The sequence below is a fragment of the Linepithema humile genome, chromosome 6 (assembly GCF_040581485.1).
Source record: "Linepithema humile isolate Giens D197 chromosome 6, Lhum_UNIL_v1.0, whole genome shotgun sequence".
In the NCBI taxonomy this organism is placed as follows: domain Eukaryota; kingdom Metazoa; phylum Arthropoda; class Insecta; order Hymenoptera; family Formicidae; genus Linepithema; species Linepithema humile.
In genome coordinates this window covers 11621446-11639907 of record NC_090133.1, presented here as the reverse complement: position 1 = coordinate 11639907, position 18462 = coordinate 11621446, and the positions used below count along the sequence as shown (strand labels likewise).

Here is an 18462-nt window from a genome sequence, read left to right as displayed (position 1 = left end):
CTACGCAGAACGATAAGAGGAATTAACTTAAAAAACGCCATGGTTCGGCTTTCAAAAGGTAGAAGTAATCATATCTCGGAAAGAGACCTCCACTTGAAACTGTCCCAGGGAGAAACACAAGATCGGATATACGTCTATTAGATGTCGGAGCCATCTAGTCTAAAATAATGTCTAGAAATATCTAAATTAGATGCCATGTAATTTTGTGTCATTTATTTCCTTATACAAAATTAAAACTTAATATTTACACAATAGCGATGTATTGTTTATCAAACACTGTTTAGATTACAAATTATCTTTCGGCATCTAATAGATGTCTAATAGACTTCTAACAATAAGTAAATATATTAATGCAATATAGCCTCATCAGGATAAAAACACAAAAATTTTGTGGTTAAAAAAATAATCTCATAAAATGTATTTTCTAATATTAATATTTACTTTGTATTTGCGCGAATCAATTTCTGTCTGTCATGATTTTGGAGATTATAAAATTAATAATGATGTTGTGACGTGACGCTTTTCGAGCGCCGTCACAAGGGCGATAGCCCGGCCGAGGGAGCAAGGAGCCCTGGTGTTGCTCCTCGCGTGGAGAGAGCAACCCGCGAGACTCCACAATTTTTGCGCGTCGTTTGTATTGTAATTCCTGTTTTTGTACCGTAATACCGTTTTTGAATTGTAAGGCGAGACCCCGTGCGGGCGGCGTTGCGTGTTTTGTGCCTCAGGGCGAAGACAGCATCGCCAGGGAAGCCGGAGGGACACCGGGGGATCATCCGCAGGGGCCACGCGTTAGTGACCCCACGAAAAAGGTCAGGTACCGCGATTCCGTCGCCTCCGCCATCCAAGCCCTATCTAACTCCGCTTTGGTTTCAGCCACAAAGTCAAAAGCAACACAAAGACACGCAGCAGCGGACCTCGCCCGGCTGCAGACGGCTTCGAGGACCCCGAAGATGCTGCACCCGGAAGGACCGGAGTATGGCCCGGCCAGCCTAACCAGTCTCTTCCGGGAACATCGACTTACCGACACGTTATCAGCCGAAAGACTTGAGGAAACCACAGTGAGCGGAAGGGGGCGCCCTGGATGAACTGTGGGCGGTTCTCAGGGGCCCCCCTTTTCGGAAAATCGGCAGGATGCGCAGGAAGGCGACGCGAATCTGGAAGGACCTAGAGGCAGAGCCGAGAAGAGTCACTGTTCGGTGTGACACAAGTGCGCGAGGACGACATCAGGGACTCAGCCCGACGACACCGAAGACGCCGAGGACGTCCAATCGTTGTAAGCCGCCTCTCGGGTAGCCGTAGAGTTCCGTCCGGTGATGGCTGGTAGCGTGAGTTCGTTTAATATGTAGTGTCTCTCACCTTAACCGTAGTGTTTGATATCGTGAGCGCTCAATTACGCTCAATTACCGCATGTCCAGCCGGCCCCGGATATCGCGTAACAGTCTCTCTATCTTGTGGGAATTCAGCGCCGACAGTCTTTTCTCGTTGCCGTTTCGTTACCGTTCGTTTAGTTACCGTACCGTCCTGCCGTTACCGTCTTTTAAAAGGAAAAAAAAGAAAACCGATTGCTACCGTTTTCTTGCGATACCGCTCCGTTACCGTTTGCCGCGTTATCACCGTACCGGAAGTACCGTGAATGTCTGCGGGCGGATTTTGATCCGGGGACGTTCTCCGCGAGATTGCGGTTACCGCCAAGTTCGCGTCTCGGCGAGAAACGGGAAAGCCCGCGAAAAATAGCCGTTCCGCGACATCTCAGTCCCGGCCGTTAGGCTCCCGTCGCTTAAAGCCTGTTTATTTGGCCTTCACCGGCCGTATCGAATGATCAGAGTATAAGTCCCGTGTTTACCGGATAGAGTCGGATCAGCGGCGAACTATCGTGATCGCATCTCCGTGATTTCGCGTATTTGTCTAACTTTATTCTTGTTATCGAGTAATTGGGCGAACGGCCCTGCTACCGCATTGAACCGTCTCCGCCGTATCGGCTCAGGCCGAACGCTGCACACCTTTACCCTTGTAAGCCAAATTATGGAAATACATTATTGTTAACTATTAAGTATTGAGTTGTCCTTGTGTTCGCCTCTCACTCCAGATATCTACGTTAAGTAAAAGAACTGCGCCCCTCTGCCATACTGAGCGGGGAGCGGCCGAGCAAATTTTGAGAACTATTAAAGTTACCGATACCGCGATGCGATTATTCGCACCTGGCGCCCATTTCCGGTTACCGTTATCGCGTGAGTTACCTTGCTCCCGAATTGTGTGGAGTACCGCGAGTTACCGAATCGTGCAGTTATTGCCGATTTCGCGAGTTACCTTGCTCCCGACAAGCGTGGAGTACCGCGAGTTACCGAATTAAGCATCTGTTTTTGATACCGTAAGTTACCGAGTCGAGCAGTTATTGCCGATGCCTCGAGTACCGATTTCCATTGGGCGTGCTCCCTCGGATCTGGCGTGATTCCGAGGCTAGTTCACGTCGCAATGTCTACATATATGGTCGATAGCTATACCTGCAAAAAGAAAGAGATAGCATTATGTCTGTCCTCTTTTACCCGAGGCTGTCAGCAGCATATACAATTAAATAACCCCCTCTGTCCTGGTCAACTTTTATCTAAACCATTTTTTTGTAGATACCGTAATTTAGAAGATATTCGGATCCATAGATTAAAATGACTCACCCTGTATAATTATAATCGATTATAAATTGTTCTTTAATATTATATTATATTAATATTATATATATATATATATAATATTTTTACGGAAAAATTGTTTTAGTAATTTTGATTTTTGCGGGTGCTATATTGACCAATCAATATCGATCATTTATATGATTGGTTACGTTGCCTTTCATACCGCTCAGGCTCAACAAGTATTGCCGCGCGAATGCCGTAACCTATTCACGTGTTCACGTGCTGTGCTGTCTTGTGTCTCGTGTGTGCTGCTATAAAACAGTGAAAAATGGATAATGAAAAGAAACCGGTAAGTGCACGATTTTTTTCCCAAGGAAAAATTGATTGTGCTTTATCTTGTGATTTAATATCTTTGTGTACTTTAAAGTAAAATATTACGCTTTTAGGTTAGTTCGCATTTGCAAAAGTTCGCGTTGCATCGCATTGTACACTCTTTAGTTCTTTTTTCTCTCCAACGCCTGAATATAACGTTCTTCTCATTTTAAGTGCGAATTGTATACAAGTGTACAAAATAGCAACGCAACAATAACAAACCTTTTGTTTGTTTTACTTCTAATAATGTATAAACTCAATTTTTAGATTATACTTCTTTAAAGATTTTGTCAACTTTGTCTTATTAAAATTTTAGATCTAGAAAATATTAGATTATTTTTTATCTTAGAGTATTAGTAAAATTGAACTTAACAAATTTTATAATAAATATAATTAAATATTGTGTATGTATTCGCAAAGAAATTTGAATAATGTAGAAATGTATCGTATAATATATTCTACTGTAGTAATATAAGTACCTACTTTAGAAATCTTATAAACATTATTATATTATATATATTACAATTATGTACTGTGTTAAATGTATATTATGCAGTATTGTTTTAAGGCTCAGTGAAACATATACTAAGAAAAAATACAGCATTGTAGTGTATGCGTCAAATGATATTAAAGATATAAATGCGCAAGCATCCTACAATGCTGTATTTTTTCTCAGTATATGTTTCAGTGATCCTTAAAACAATATTGCATATTATAATAAAACAATGTACTTATGTACTACATATAAATAAATCTGACATTACATTACACGAGGCTATAATTTTGACAGTTCATTAATATATATTAACAATCCGTTGGGTTAAGCCCATATCAGACTACGTATTAAAGATTGAAGATTGGAATTTAATTAATCAGGACAGAAGACTAAAATTTCTTTGTTCTGTTTAGTCAAATTTCAATTTTAATTGTTAATGCATGATTTGATACGAGCTTTATATAAGCTTTATATAAGGCGTCTAATCAACATTTATAAGACATCTACAAGACGTCTAATAGATGTGTCTAATAGAAACCATTTCGACGTCTACCGAGATGCAAAAATCAACTTATTTTAGATCTATCGAATAGACGTCAACTAGACATCTATTCGACTTTACGTTTCTCCCTGGGGTGCTGACTGGATGTCTAGAATATCTCCCGTGCAACCAAGCAATTTTTCTATGATATACATATTTTCGAATAAATCTTATATTTGAACATTTATTGGAGACAGTATGTTCTAGCGACTTATCCTGTTCCATTATTACTAATTTTGCTTGTAATAAAGAAATTATTAATTACGCAATCATAAATAAATGAATAATTAATCAGGACGAGCGTGTATTTTTGTTACGGAAGCAAACAATTCTTATATTCGTATAATTAAACATTTCAATACAAATTTCTATTCTTCATTAAATTAAGCCTCTTTATATGATATAATAATTAATAGAATGAATGCCGGAGGTCGGTGCACGCGGCTCAGCTACGTTTCTTAAAGGAAAGAAAGAAAAGCACGACACATAGGTGTTAGAGCGAACGAGACATCGATAGGGACACCGAGCTGCCCTAACTGTCTCGCTCACACTTCCTTCATTAAACAGTCGCATGAAGAAGACAGTTATAGGGACACTACTAAGGGTGCCGTCACATACAGCCCGTAATCCGTAATCCGCACCGGAAGTCCGCAAAAGTTACTAGGTATTTCGTCCGTAACGTTACGTGTGTTTTTATCTCCTTGTGTCCCATGAAGCCGTAAATACAGACGTAACGGTAGTACTATTTTTTATTTAACAGATTATGGGTTTGTTCGTTTTAGCTACACTGGCTGCTCTGGGTCTGCTCTACACAGGATAATACAGGACAGATAAATAGTTTGTCCTGTATTATCTTGTTTAGAGCAGACCCAGAGCTGCCCCAGTGCAGCTAAAACGAACAAGCCTTATAATTGTTTATTTGTATTTTATTCATAAGAAAACTACAGAATATATTATAATTTTAACAAAAGTTTTAATTAAATCGTCAAATTTAGTTAAATAAATAAAATTAGAAAAAGCATTACTAGTAATAACTAGCAACTTGTAGTAACTTTTACGGAAATTTCATGGAATTACGGCTCCATGGGACACAAGGAGATAAAAACACACGTAACGTAAAGCCTTGTGTCCACGATGCTAGAACTCAATCCGAGATCTCGGTCCGAGTCCTCGAACAATAATATTTATACTTGGCTGAATATAGTTAGCGTTGTAATCGAGTTACGATTCTTTACGATGATTTTCTGATCTATGTTATATTGCCAAGTTGGTTTATAGATATCATCAAGTGATGCACCGCTTGATTTCGAATGTTTTATTTTATTTAGATGGTCCAGATATTGTGATCTTAAATTATTAATTTTTTTTTGCAATTTCAGTTGTTAGTGGTTGTCCTGTTAATTCTTTGTACTGATTACAGATTATCTGTAAAGCTTGATCTCGTTTCATACGATTATGATAATCAACACTTTTTGTAACATATAAACAAAAATGTTGTTGATATAACATTAATAAAATTTTAACATTTTTCTTATTATCCATTTTTTATTATAAAAGAAGTTTTTTCTGAAAATCAATTTTATATATTATTATACTTTTCTTGAAAAATAATATGTATATATAGGTTATAATATATTTTTAATGTCTAATTTAATCTGCATTAAAACTAATAATAACTACTTATGTAAATCTTATTAATTATTAATCTTATTAATTTATTTTATTTAAGAATTATATTTCTCTTATTTTTTCAATTCTATAATTACTTACTAAAATATTATTTATATTGTTCACAGTATCTCGTATCACTATAAGTATCTTATATTTTGTCTTGACAGATAGTAAAAGAAACTAGTAAAATCTAATAACTCGCAATAACTCGTGCCGAAAAATGGGACGCAATGCATTTTTTCGTTCGAGCTTCTTATTCGAGTTTTGCATCCAAATTCAGTGTGTACATGATCCGAGTTCTAGTAACTTTCCCTTAGTCCGAGATCTCGGACCGAGTTCTAGTATCGTGGACACAAGGCTTTACGGGTGAAATATCTAGTAACTTTTGCGGACTTCCGGTGCGGATTACGGATTACGGGCTGTATGTGACGGCACCCTAACTTGACATCATAGGTTGGTTCTTTTTAGCTGCACTAGTATTGCACTAGTACAGGCCAGAACTGCACCAGTTCTCAGAAGTGCATGATTACGAGAAGGGATAAAAAGAACGCGTTAGTGCAGTAACGAATATAGACCAGTTTAGTGTATCGGAGGTAATTACGTCTCTACAAGGTTTGTATGCATTGTAAAAAGAAATATGTTTATAAAATATATTTTTTTAATTAAGTTTAGAATAAATTTTTTAAAAAACAGTTTATGTTATAAAAATAAGAATTATTAATATATTTTATTTTTACAGATGATACAGGACGTTAAAAAATAAGTGCAGAAAAACATATTTATGTTATTTATGGTTAATAAAAGTTAATGACATTATATAATTTTTCATTTTGCATTTATTTCTTAATTTAAATAATTATTATGTATATAGATATAATTGTTATACCTTCAGATGTACAAGTTACAAATCCATTTGTTGTCTACTAAAAAATTGCCTGCTGCATCTTTTGATATTTCACCAAATTCTTCATTTATTATGGCTTCCTACACATGTATATTGAAATTTAATATATAAAAATATATTTAAAAAAATATTAGTTTTTATTATAAACGTGCATAACTAAATATTAAAATATTTACCTAAATATTTTAATGTATATATATCTTTATTAGTTCAGCTATTGCCAAGACAAAAAATATTTTAATGTATTCTTGTTAAGAATAATAATTGTAAATTATATGTAATATGTTAATTGCATAATGTAATAAAAATATATGCACATATTGTAACTTGTATTTTAGTAATCTTCACAAAATACAATGTTTATAGTATAAGGTTAATATGTTTACATAAATTTACCTGTTTAAAATTTCCAGGTTAAAACATTGCACTGAACTGTTGCACTACCTCAAGACCTAGGGCAAGCAGTGCAGAGAACTACTGAACTGAGGATCGCTACACTTCGAAAAAGAACAGCCACATCTGACGTTAATTCCGTTAAAACGAACGTCTCAGTGTACACTTTCTGAACTAGTGCAACTAGTTCAGCTAAAAAGAACAAACCTCATGTCTTGTGATGCTTTCTCTCTCGATCGTCCAATTTGCGCTAAGGATGCAAGATGAAAATATCCCCCACTACTATTCCCCTTGCTGCTCGCTGTGCTCCTCGCTTCAAGCGACACGTCGAATACGCGTTTGTGTGAATGTGTATGACGTCTTCGGTTGTTTCACACACGTATATCGTTGCCGGCGAGGGACACCATACGTGCCGGTACGTGTACCTGTTCCTTGTTTTACAACATCAATTAATAAGTCAATTTTGGTTCCTCGCATGCCGTCTAATAGATCGAAAACTTCAAAATCTCAATGGAAGACATAAAAAAAATGCAGGAGTTGAGAAGTAATCAACAAATGATTATTTTTATCGTAAAGAAAAATTTGAAATCTGATACGGTACAATTAGTTTATAATTTTTTTACTTTATTAAAAAAATTAATCAAAAAATTAATAACTTTTGTTTTCTCCATTATTTTTTTTATATAAAATTGTTAGTCATAACAGTGATTCAAAACAAAGTGTAGTTTGCATCAGATTTTGCGATTAAATTTGAAAACTTCAAAAGAAAATGAACCAGTTAGGCGCTACTAGCCGCATCGAACTAAAATTAATTAAAAATTTTTTGCAAAAGATTGATGAAGGGGGATACAAAACATATATGCTAAGAAACTATTTACATACTTTGACCTATAGATTAACGTATATTTCAGTCTGGACCGTTTTGAACTATAAACTTTTTGGTACTTTAAACATTTTAATTCAATTATCTTTAACTACATGTATTGAAATATATATATTATATATAATAAATTATTTGACAACATAAAAATAATATTTATGTCAACTTTGAAACATATTTTATGAAACATAGAAGAGTAGCTTCTTGCCGTGTATGTTACATTTTGATATGGAAGTCGTCGGTTATCCAAGATCCACCCACGATTTTTCGCGCTTAGGGTTATCATAATAAACCCATTTTTCATCGCCTGTCACGATTTGCCACAAGAAACTCTTTTTTCGTTGTCTTGTCAACAGTGCGAGACAAACGTCAAAATGCCGTGCACAATTCTTCTTGGTCAACTGATGCGGCATCCACTTTCCTTCTTTTTGGATCTTTTCCATTGCATGCTTGGAAACGGCGGCTTGAGTCACTCTAAGTTGTTTTGCAAGCTCTTTTTGCATCTATGCTGAGTTTTCATCCAGAAGTGTTTGCAATTCCTCGTTTTTGATCGGCTCAAGTCGTCCAGAGCGAGGTAGATCGTTCACATCAAAATCTCCATTTTTAAATTTTGTGAACCAATCTCGGCACGTTCTTTCTGCCACAACATTGTCACCATAAGTCTCACAAATAATTCTGGTTGCTTCAGCAGCGGTTTTACCGCGATGAAAATAATGGAGCATGCAATGGCAAAGATGTACCTTTTCAGCATTCATCTTTTATTGAACTGAAAGTATGCTTAATTGTTGAGCAGCAAACTGTTATATTGTTGTTGGAATGCATATTAGCCAACTTTATAAACAAAATAACAATTGACTTTTTAACAACAAACTTCAAAAGTCTCAATACGCCGTTGACAGCACCATCTAAAGTCAGCGGCGGGAACTTAATTATACACCTAATAACATAGTACCAATCAAAGACAATCTTGTCTTTCTCAACAATTAATTTAACATCAAGGAAGTTGAGTTGATCATTCTCTCTTATTTTCTTAGTAAATTTAATTTGTTCGTGAAACGAATTAAATATTCCTAAAACATTCTCTATAGATTCTCTGGAAGCAGCTAAGAAATTATTATCTACGTACTTATTAAAGTAAAACGGAGATTTGAAGGTCAAACTATTTATTACTTTCTCTTCTATATTGTGAAGAGTAATAGGAAAGAAAGACGAGCCCATAGGACTCCCAAAAGTTTATTTATAAATGATGATATTAACCAGTTGAGTGGTAATGTATCATATATGTACAAAAAAAAGTGCCAAACGTGATAATGCTTCATATATGTACATTTTTAAATAACTCCAATAACTTTCAACAGACTTGCATAAAACTTGATATCCTAAGGTTTTTTGGGCTGCTGAATTCGAATCTGACGTCAAAATTGCAAAATTCAAAATGGCGGATCCAATATGGCGACTGTTAATTGTTCAAACGACTAAAATATTGAAGTTAGGTAAAATATGTATAAGACCTTATTTGTAGAGCTTTTTATGAGCTTCATTTTTTGTTTGACAACTTTTTCTGTACAATAAATACTTTCTGAAATAATTAACAAAAACAATTTTACCTTTGAACCTTTGAGGGAGGCTGGGGGGGAGGGCGGAGGGGGCATTTACGCCAAAAATCCATTTGGGAATATTATTTACTAGATAAAATAAGTATTTAGGTTGAATATAAGCCAAATCGGAGGTGATAGCTTTTCAGAAGTTCACCCCCCTTTTTTGATCCACCTTTACTTTTGACTGGAAGGTCGTAGTAAACATTTTCAAAAATCATTGTTCTCGTCTTGAAACGCCCTTTTAAATAAGTCCCCACTCGACCCATAGTGCCATTTAACATTTTCCACCCCTATTTTGCCCCCCGCCCCCAGAGCGCGAGGGAGAGAATCTACACCCATTTCCGAAAAGTTGCTTTTTCGAAAACTTTGAACCCATGTTTCACCGTTTTTCAATATTTTAACTTTTGATTCTTACCACTTTTGGCACAAATCTTTAAAAAAAGTCTACCACTGAACTGGTTAAACTTGAAGTACGTAGAACTCAAAATGAATCTAATGGCACAAATTCATCATGAGTAAACAAGATGTTCTTGGAAATAAAATTTTTTCGAAATACTGGAAACTGCCAAATCAACAGGAATATTGGTGAACAATGAGACTATATCGAGAAAAACAAGTTTGTAGTTCTGCTAATGTGGCTCAATTTGTTAACCAATTGGAAACTGTTGCAAATATAGCTAACAGGCTCAGGAATACTTTTGGGTATTATATTATAAATGTAAGCGTCCTTCCAGAACTTATGATGATGATTACATGAACACCAAATGGACATTTAAAAAAAATACTTTTCCCTCTGTGATTTCGTGTCACTGGTTAAATTGAGTTTGATTGGGACAGAACTAAAATTTTAGACGACGAACACTCTTAATATAAAAGATTGACATCAGAAATAGTACATATTAAAAGACAGAATCACGGTCTTAACAAACAAAGTGATACTGATCTCCTCTTAGATTACTATACCAATCCTTAACTTATTATCATCATTATAATTCCCATTTTTTTCAGATCCTTACTTGTTCTTTATTCCTTCTCTCTTCTTTCTTTTACCTTGTTCCTTTCTCCCTTCTCTTTCCTTTACCATTACATTTTTCTAAAAATGTTTCTCATAGTAGTCTGCTGTCTGCCAAATTGTTAACATCTCACATTGATGTCTCACATAATGTGTTCACAGTCTCACAGGCATGCTTTGTTAATTTCTATTTTCATTATGGTCATTTAATTTAAGATAATTTTAATTTTTGTATTGGTATTTGTAATTTTAGTTTTTGATCTTGCGTTTTGGACAAATATTAAGTTTGACGGAATATACTGAAGATGGTCAAATCTTGACCGAAACATTTATGTATTATGTATTAATAACAGAAGATTGTTATAAGCGATAAATATCTGGCATTGGCTCGATATCTTCGTTGTTATATGTATAATTGATTAAGATTTTTTAATTTTATATTTCTAGCTGCATTATATTCTGCCTTAATAGTGTTTGTATTAATGCCACTCCAACCAATACTGTTTCCTACACCAAATGTAACAAATCGACCATTATTACATAATGTGGAATACTATGTAGACGTTGAAAAATATTACATACCAATTTTACTTCATGGATATATTACAGTTATCATATGTGTCACCATAGTTATTGCAGTCGATACAATGTTTGTGATTTTAGTACAGCATGCTTGTGGATTATTTTCTATCGTTGGGTAAATATTAGCATTTATGCAATTTGTATATTACAAAATAATTTTGAATTTTAATTAGAATTACTACAGATATCAATTGGAGCATATAATAACAGATAAAACACTGCATTCTGGTTCAAATTTACATATAAAAAAAGATGTGCCTTATCAATATATGAGACAATGTATTAACAACCACAATGAAGCTGTAAGGTCTGTATAAACTGTGTGTTTACAAAAGTGATTCAATAAGTAAACAGATAAACGAGTACAATTCATATAAATGTAAGCGTTAACATTTGACCCTCAACTACACTAGCCAAATCTGGCTTACACAACTACACCTGCAGGGTAATTTTGTACTCCAAATTTTAATAAGAGTTTTAACTGAAATAAAATTTTAAAAGTTGGTTTCTGAGAATACATGGAGGCGCGGCAACGTTACTTGTGCCACGCGAGAAATATTTGCGTAATTGTGTACGGTGGGGTACGTTTGTACCCCACCAGTACAATTAAGGGTTAATAAAGAGAAAGTACTATGTCTCAACATAATCCTCTGATATATGAATGCATTCATTCTTAGTTATCACTAGTCATTGGGTGCTTATAGTGGAAAATTTCTTGGGTTAACGTGTCTGAACCATTACCATGCATTGTATTTTCTTAGGTTGACGTACCTGAACCATTACTATGCATTGCATCCACGGTGTTAAAAGTAGGGTGTTAAAAATATGGTTAAATATAGATGATCCGATCAGCCTTCTCGAGTTGTGATTATTTTGGAATAATTTGGAAGACTGTCACCAGAGGGCGTCTGAGAGTCAAGTACCATTGACCGTTTCACTTATTTTGTATACGACGTTGAAAATAACTCTCCGTAGTCTTGAATAAATTGTTCAAATACGAATTAACACATATTAATCCTCCTCAATTTCTCTCGTTAACCAAGTCAGCATCAGATAGATCTAGATTTTTGGTACAGGATTGATAAGCTTTTTTACAATTGTCGCAGTTCGTCAAGTTCTTCATTTTATGATAAAAAAAAGCCAGACACGTAAAATATAATGCAGTCAGTATATGTTGCTGATGCATAATTAGTACATCCATTTTAGCCCATCCATATTAGTTCCAAAGGAAAAATGTCCTCACACTCATAGGTTGCGTTCCGTTTCGCACATTATGCGCACGAATTACATAGAAAACGTTCCGTTTCACTCAATGCGCGCATGAACAGCGCTTAGAATTCCCTAGATCCCCACCACCTGCAGCGCATAATACACGCATCAGCTACCTCAAGTTTGAGTTGCAGCAGCTTATGCGTTCCATGCAATTGCGTAATTGCATATGGCGATTGATAGCGATATTGTAAAAAGTGTCAAAATAGGAAGAGTCATTGATGATTCACTACTATTACTGTCACTCATTTCATCAATTAAAAACATTGTCACATTGATAGCGCAATTTATTGTGGAATCCATTTTGATTTTCCGCTTCTAATGCGTTCAATATCGTTCCGTTTCAAAGCATGTATCATGCGCATAATGAAACGAAACGCAGCCAATGCGCTAAGCATTAGCGATGCGAACGATGCATGCTATGCGCAAAACGGAACGCAACCATAATCTTTTGTTTTAATTAAGTTAACCAATTTAACGTAAAGATTAAATTTTTAAAAAATGCTATCTTATATACTTCTTACAAAAAAATGTGATATCAGAAAATGGCATCAAGTGGGACTAAAGAACTATGAAAAAACTTGCACACTATTTCTATAAAACTGTAAAGCTGTCGTATATATAATTAATTATATTATATACTATATTTTATCATATTTTACATGTACTATACTATATATACTATATATATTATTAGATATACTATATATATTATAAAAAAATTTTAAAAATATTAAAAAAATAAAAATATTTATTAAAAAACGCAAAAAAACTTGGCGCTGCTACAGTAAACTACATGTTAATTTCATTACTTTGAGGTGTAGTAGCGCCAAATTTTTTTGCGTTTTTTAATAAATATTTTTATTTTTTAAATATTTTTTTAATTTTTTTATAATATATATAGTATATCTAATAATATATATAGTATATATAGTATAGTACATGTAAAATATGATAAAATATAGTATATAATATAATTAATTATATATACGACAGCTTTATGTACAAGAGTTTTATAGAAGAGTTTTATAGAAATAGTGTGCAAGTTTTTTCATAGTTCTTTAGTCCCACTTGATGCCATTTTCTGATATTACATTTTTTTGTAAGAAGTATATATATATAGGATAGCTTTTTTTAAAAATTTTAATATACCTATACAACAGGTTTTTTTGAAAGGTTTAATATATACGACAATTTTTTTGAAAAGTAAAACAATACTGTTTTGTTTTAGTTGTGATAAGAGCGTGTACTTGGCGCCTTTTTTTACCTTTTTTTAAAAAAGGTAATTTTTTGATAGATATCATTTCTTTTTTTTTTAATAATATATATACGACAGTTTTTTTTATTTAATATATACAACAATTTTTTTAAAAGGTAAAACACTGTTTTGTTTTAATTGTAATAAAATTGACTGGAAATAATAAATATTGTTGGAACTAATTTTGTATACATAGAACAAATATTAAACTTTGGGTTATTTAATTTTATTTATTTTAGACAAATCATACACTAAAGTCTCTAAACAATTGTCATATAAGGCATAGTGATAAATGGTGTGATTGTATAAATTTTAATTTTATCATACATGCTGTTAAAAAAGCACATGTTTCAAGACTTTAGTGTATGATTTATCTAAAATAAATAAAATTAAATATCAAGGTTCAATATTTCTGTTCTATGTATACTAAATTAGTTCTAACAATATTTATCATTTCCAGTCAATTTCATTTTGTTTTACAAGATTTTTTGTTTAGTTTATGTTTATAATCTTTTTTCTATGGATAAATAAAATTCAATAATATACCTAAAATATGATATGAACATTTTTTTACACTTAATTCTCTGCCCACACTGTGATGTGGATAATTTTGTTGTCAATCATAGCGTTAACTACAGAAGGCGACTTATGCTATATTTTTTTAAATATAAAATTGACTGAAAATTATAAATATTGTTGAAACTAATCTAGGATACTCAGAACAGAAATATTAAACTTTGAGCTATTCAATTTTATTTATTTTAGACAAATCATCCACTAAAGTCTCGAATCATGTATGAATAACCTGCAAAATAAAAAATTTTCAAAGATGTAGTAGATACTTACTAAGACATTCACATTCACCAACATATCACTTATTTCATTTAATACGAATTTCTAACAAATTTGGTCACTCGCACTACACTGCTCTGGATTAATAAGCAGTCTTGAGTGTGCACCAAAGTAACAGAACAATGTAGTGCGAGTGACTAAATTTGTTAGACCGAATTCACTATTATTACTTTTTTATAACACTTTCTGATCTGAAAGGTTATGTAAAAATGTCAAATCGTAAGCGCGCACCGCGCGGCTTCTCAGCGCCATCAGCGCACCTAACGTCAGAAATCGGAAACTGGACATTTTAGCGGAACATCCTAGAAAAGACAATTATTTCAACATTTCGACTTTAGACTCTTATAACTTTTTTTCTACAGCACCTACAGTAAAAACAAGCATACTTTTCTTATATAATTTGGGTATGCGCTATCGATTGAGCCTATTATCAACTCAATCGGCCCAATCGTTATTGAGATCCGATAATCTCGGCTCGTCTCAACTTTCGGGCTCGCGTAAAGATACACGGTCGGTCTTGCGCTGCGCGTGAACTTGGCGCGAGACACTAGCATGTCTCTTGATGTAAATTATTTGATTTGACAGATTCATGGTGTGAAAATATCAAATCAAAATTTTTAATGACTATCTTCTGGGATATATCCTGCATTCTGCAATTATCAACTTTTGGAGGTTTTATCAATTTATATACCCAGTAAGCAAGAAACATTAAATCAACGTTCTAAAATATTAATTTTATGTAAATTTTTATAATGTTTAGATATAATGTTGTATACATATTTTAAATATATTTTTTATAATATAGTTTTCTTAAATATCAGAGAAATATTTTTAAAACATTATTTAAAACTTTGTTTTCAATGTTATTTTAACACTTCTATTTGCTGCAAGTTCAACATAGTGACAATAGTTTTAATTTGATGAAATCTTATGTTTAAAATAACGTTATAATGATAAATATTTTGTGTTGTTTTAATGATTTTTTTTATATTATTTTAATATTAAATTTATAAGAAAGAAATATTATAAAACTATTTTATAGAATTATATAAAGTAAAAATAATCGATATTAATATTTATGTAACTAACATTAAGTTTGCAGATAAGTAATGTCAAAATTCTTTGCGAAAGAAAGCCCTATTATATATAGCTATCTCTATCTTCGATGTAAGCGTCAACTCGTATGAACGCGCAACGTGCAGTATTGCCAATACTTAAAATCTATAAGATATGTGACATGATATGAAGTTCATATTATGAACTATAAATTTCCAGCACTGACAGCAGTGAATTTCGGAACGCAGCGTATGTGTAATCCTTTTCGGCAGCTTCATGATGTGTGTGCAAGCACGTGCATATATAATCTCATATATCTTTGATTTTTGCAAGTGATTTCAGGAAGAACTTTATTGAGTGGAAAATTATAACATTGATGTTATGTTACTTTGTATTTACTAAGAATATGAAATAAATAATAAAATATTAATATTGTGTCAATGTTGATATAATGATAAAATTAGGTTAAAAGTAAGTTTAAATCTAATCATTTATTTAATGTTATATAAAAAACATTATATTAAAATTATAAAAAACATTTGCACAACATTATTCGTAATATTAAGATACTCCCATTTCAACGTTATTGAAACCTTAAAATCAGTGTCAAAGTTTGTTTATAATGACGTCGATTAGAACGTTAAAACCTACATATTTAACAATGTTACATATTACTAAATATCGTTAAAATAACGTTATATCAATGATTTTTTGCTTATTGGGTAATGATAACAACTTATATAATTAGGTTTGTTCTTCTTAGCTGAACTAGTTGCACTAGTTCAGAAAGTGTACACTGAGGCGTTCGTTTTAACGGAACTGACGTCAGATGTGGCTGTTCTTTTTCGAAGTGTAGCGATCCTCAGTTCAGTAGTTCTCTGCACTGCTTGCCCTAGGTCTTGAGGTAGTGCAACAGTTCAGTGCAATGTTTTAACCTGGAAATTTTAAACAGGTAAATTTATGTAAACATATTAACCTTATACTATAAACATTGTATTTTGTGAAGATTACTAAAATACAAGTTACAATATGTGCATATGTTTTTATTACATTATGCAATTAACATATTACATATAATTTACAATTATTACTCTTAACAAGAATACATTAAAATATTTTTTGTCTTGGCAATAGCTGAACTAATAAAGATATATATACATTAAAATATTTAGGTAAATATTTTAATATTTAGTTATGCACGTTTATAATAAAAACTAATATTTTTTTAAATATATTTTTATATATTAAATTTCAATATACATGTGTAGGAAGCCACAATAAATGAAGAATTTGGTGAAATATCAAAAGATGCAGCAAGCAATTTTTTAGTAGACAACAAATGGATTTGTAACTTGTACATCTGAAGGTATAACAATTATATCTATATACATAATTATTTAAATTAAGAAATAAATGCATAATGAAAAATTATATAATGTCATTAACTTTTATTAACCATAAATAACATAAAATATGTTTTTCTGCATTTATTTTTTAACGTCCTGCATCATATGTAAAAATAAAATATGTTAATAATTCTTATTTTTATAACATAAACTAATGTTTTTTAAAAAATTTATTCTAAACTTAATTTAAAAAATATATTTTATAAACATCTTTCTTTTTACAATGCACACAAACCTTGTAGAAACGTTAATACGTCCGATACACGAAACTGGTCTATTAACCCATATGTAACGTCTTTTGACAAACGAAAATGCATAATAAAGTCTATATTATCATAATTGTGGACGATATTTTCAACATAACTCTGTATTTATCTTTACATGATCTATTCTTTGGATTATTCCAAATATTGGATGAAAAATTCGTAATTTATTATAATTTAAAAAAAAGAATAGTATTATAAAGTTAGATTCTCTTAAAATTTTAATTTCGTTAATAATAATTTAAATAATAACAATTTAAATAATATTACCATCATTACCATCATCTATGGTAAAATCGGTTCTATTGGTGGAATTTGAAGAATATTTTCTTCATCTGAAGAGTCGATAAATTCCAAAGCTTCTCAACTCTGAAATCCATGTCATGGGCCATATTCGTTACTGCACTAACGCGTTTTTTTTATTTCTTCTCGTATTGATGCACTTATGAGAACTCGTCGAACAGTTCTGGCCTGTACTATCTTGTACTAGTGCAGTCCTAGTGCAGCTAAAAAGAACAAACCTATTGCTTAAATGTTGGTAATGTAGGATAATCATTTTGTCCTTCAGCTAGGGATGGGCGAATTTAAAAAATAACTCGATATTTTAAATATCGAGTAAAAGAAAAAAAAACTTCGATGTAATAGCACCTTTCACTAATGTTTTTCTCTGCAAAGTTCTCTACAAGAGTAGATACCATTGGTCTTAGAATATATACGAATGTATAATTCCTATTAAAGCATCTTTGGTAGAAAAGTTTTTGGGTATAAAAAAAAAAGAAACTATACAGATTAGGAAAACATTGAGTGAAATAATATGTACACACTCATGAAAATTACGTACCTGAAATAATTTTCCATCCTTGTCCTTTATTATTGCTGTACCTTTAATGCCACTTTTCTCGAAAGGCTGTTCGCATATAAAATGCTTTTTCTGCAAATGAGTCCCGGTAGTTGCCAAGATCTTACATCACACACAGAATAATATACCGCCCTTCGGCATTGCAAATAAAGTTGTGTCTACATTATTATCACAATTCAACGTTGCAACACAACATCTTCTCCCCATTGTATTGTATTGATAATTGTTGTATTTAGGCTTTCTACTACATTGTGTTTTCTTAACTGATGAAAGTAACCCACGTTTAACACCGTGAAGCAGTCATATTTGTTTTCATTCGGTACTTAAAACTACGACGCCATCTAGTAACGAAAGCGCTAACTAACTCAAAATAATCACAGAGCTGCTTATGAGAAAGTTATTCAGTCGGACCATCTATACTTTTAA

The 18462-nt window shown here is 32.6% G+C and overlaps 1 protein-coding gene and 1 long non-coding RNA gene across 3 annotated transcripts in view; both read left to right on the top strand.

Annotated features, from left to right (window-relative positions):
* LOC105670247 (odorant receptor 13a-like) overlaps positions 1 to 18462 on the top strand; it is a 171529-nt gene that overhangs the window by 65989 nt on the left and 87078 nt on the right. For both annotated transcript variants that reach the window (XM_067358277.1, XM_067358276.1), the window contains exons 4-5: positions 10939 to 11188; positions 11258 to 11380. In XM_067358277.1, coding sequence (XP_067214378.1) covers positions 10939 to 11188; positions 11258 to 11380 — 373 coding nt within the window. The remainder of the gene's footprint in view (positions 1 to 10938; positions 11189 to 11257; positions 11381 to 18462) is intronic.
* On the top strand, positions 2482 to 3284 carry LOC137000806 (uncharacterized). The gene is made up of 2 exons (XR_010890984.1): positions 2482 to 2973; positions 3071 to 3284. It is a non-coding gene; the product is annotated as an uncharacterized lncRNA (long non-coding RNA).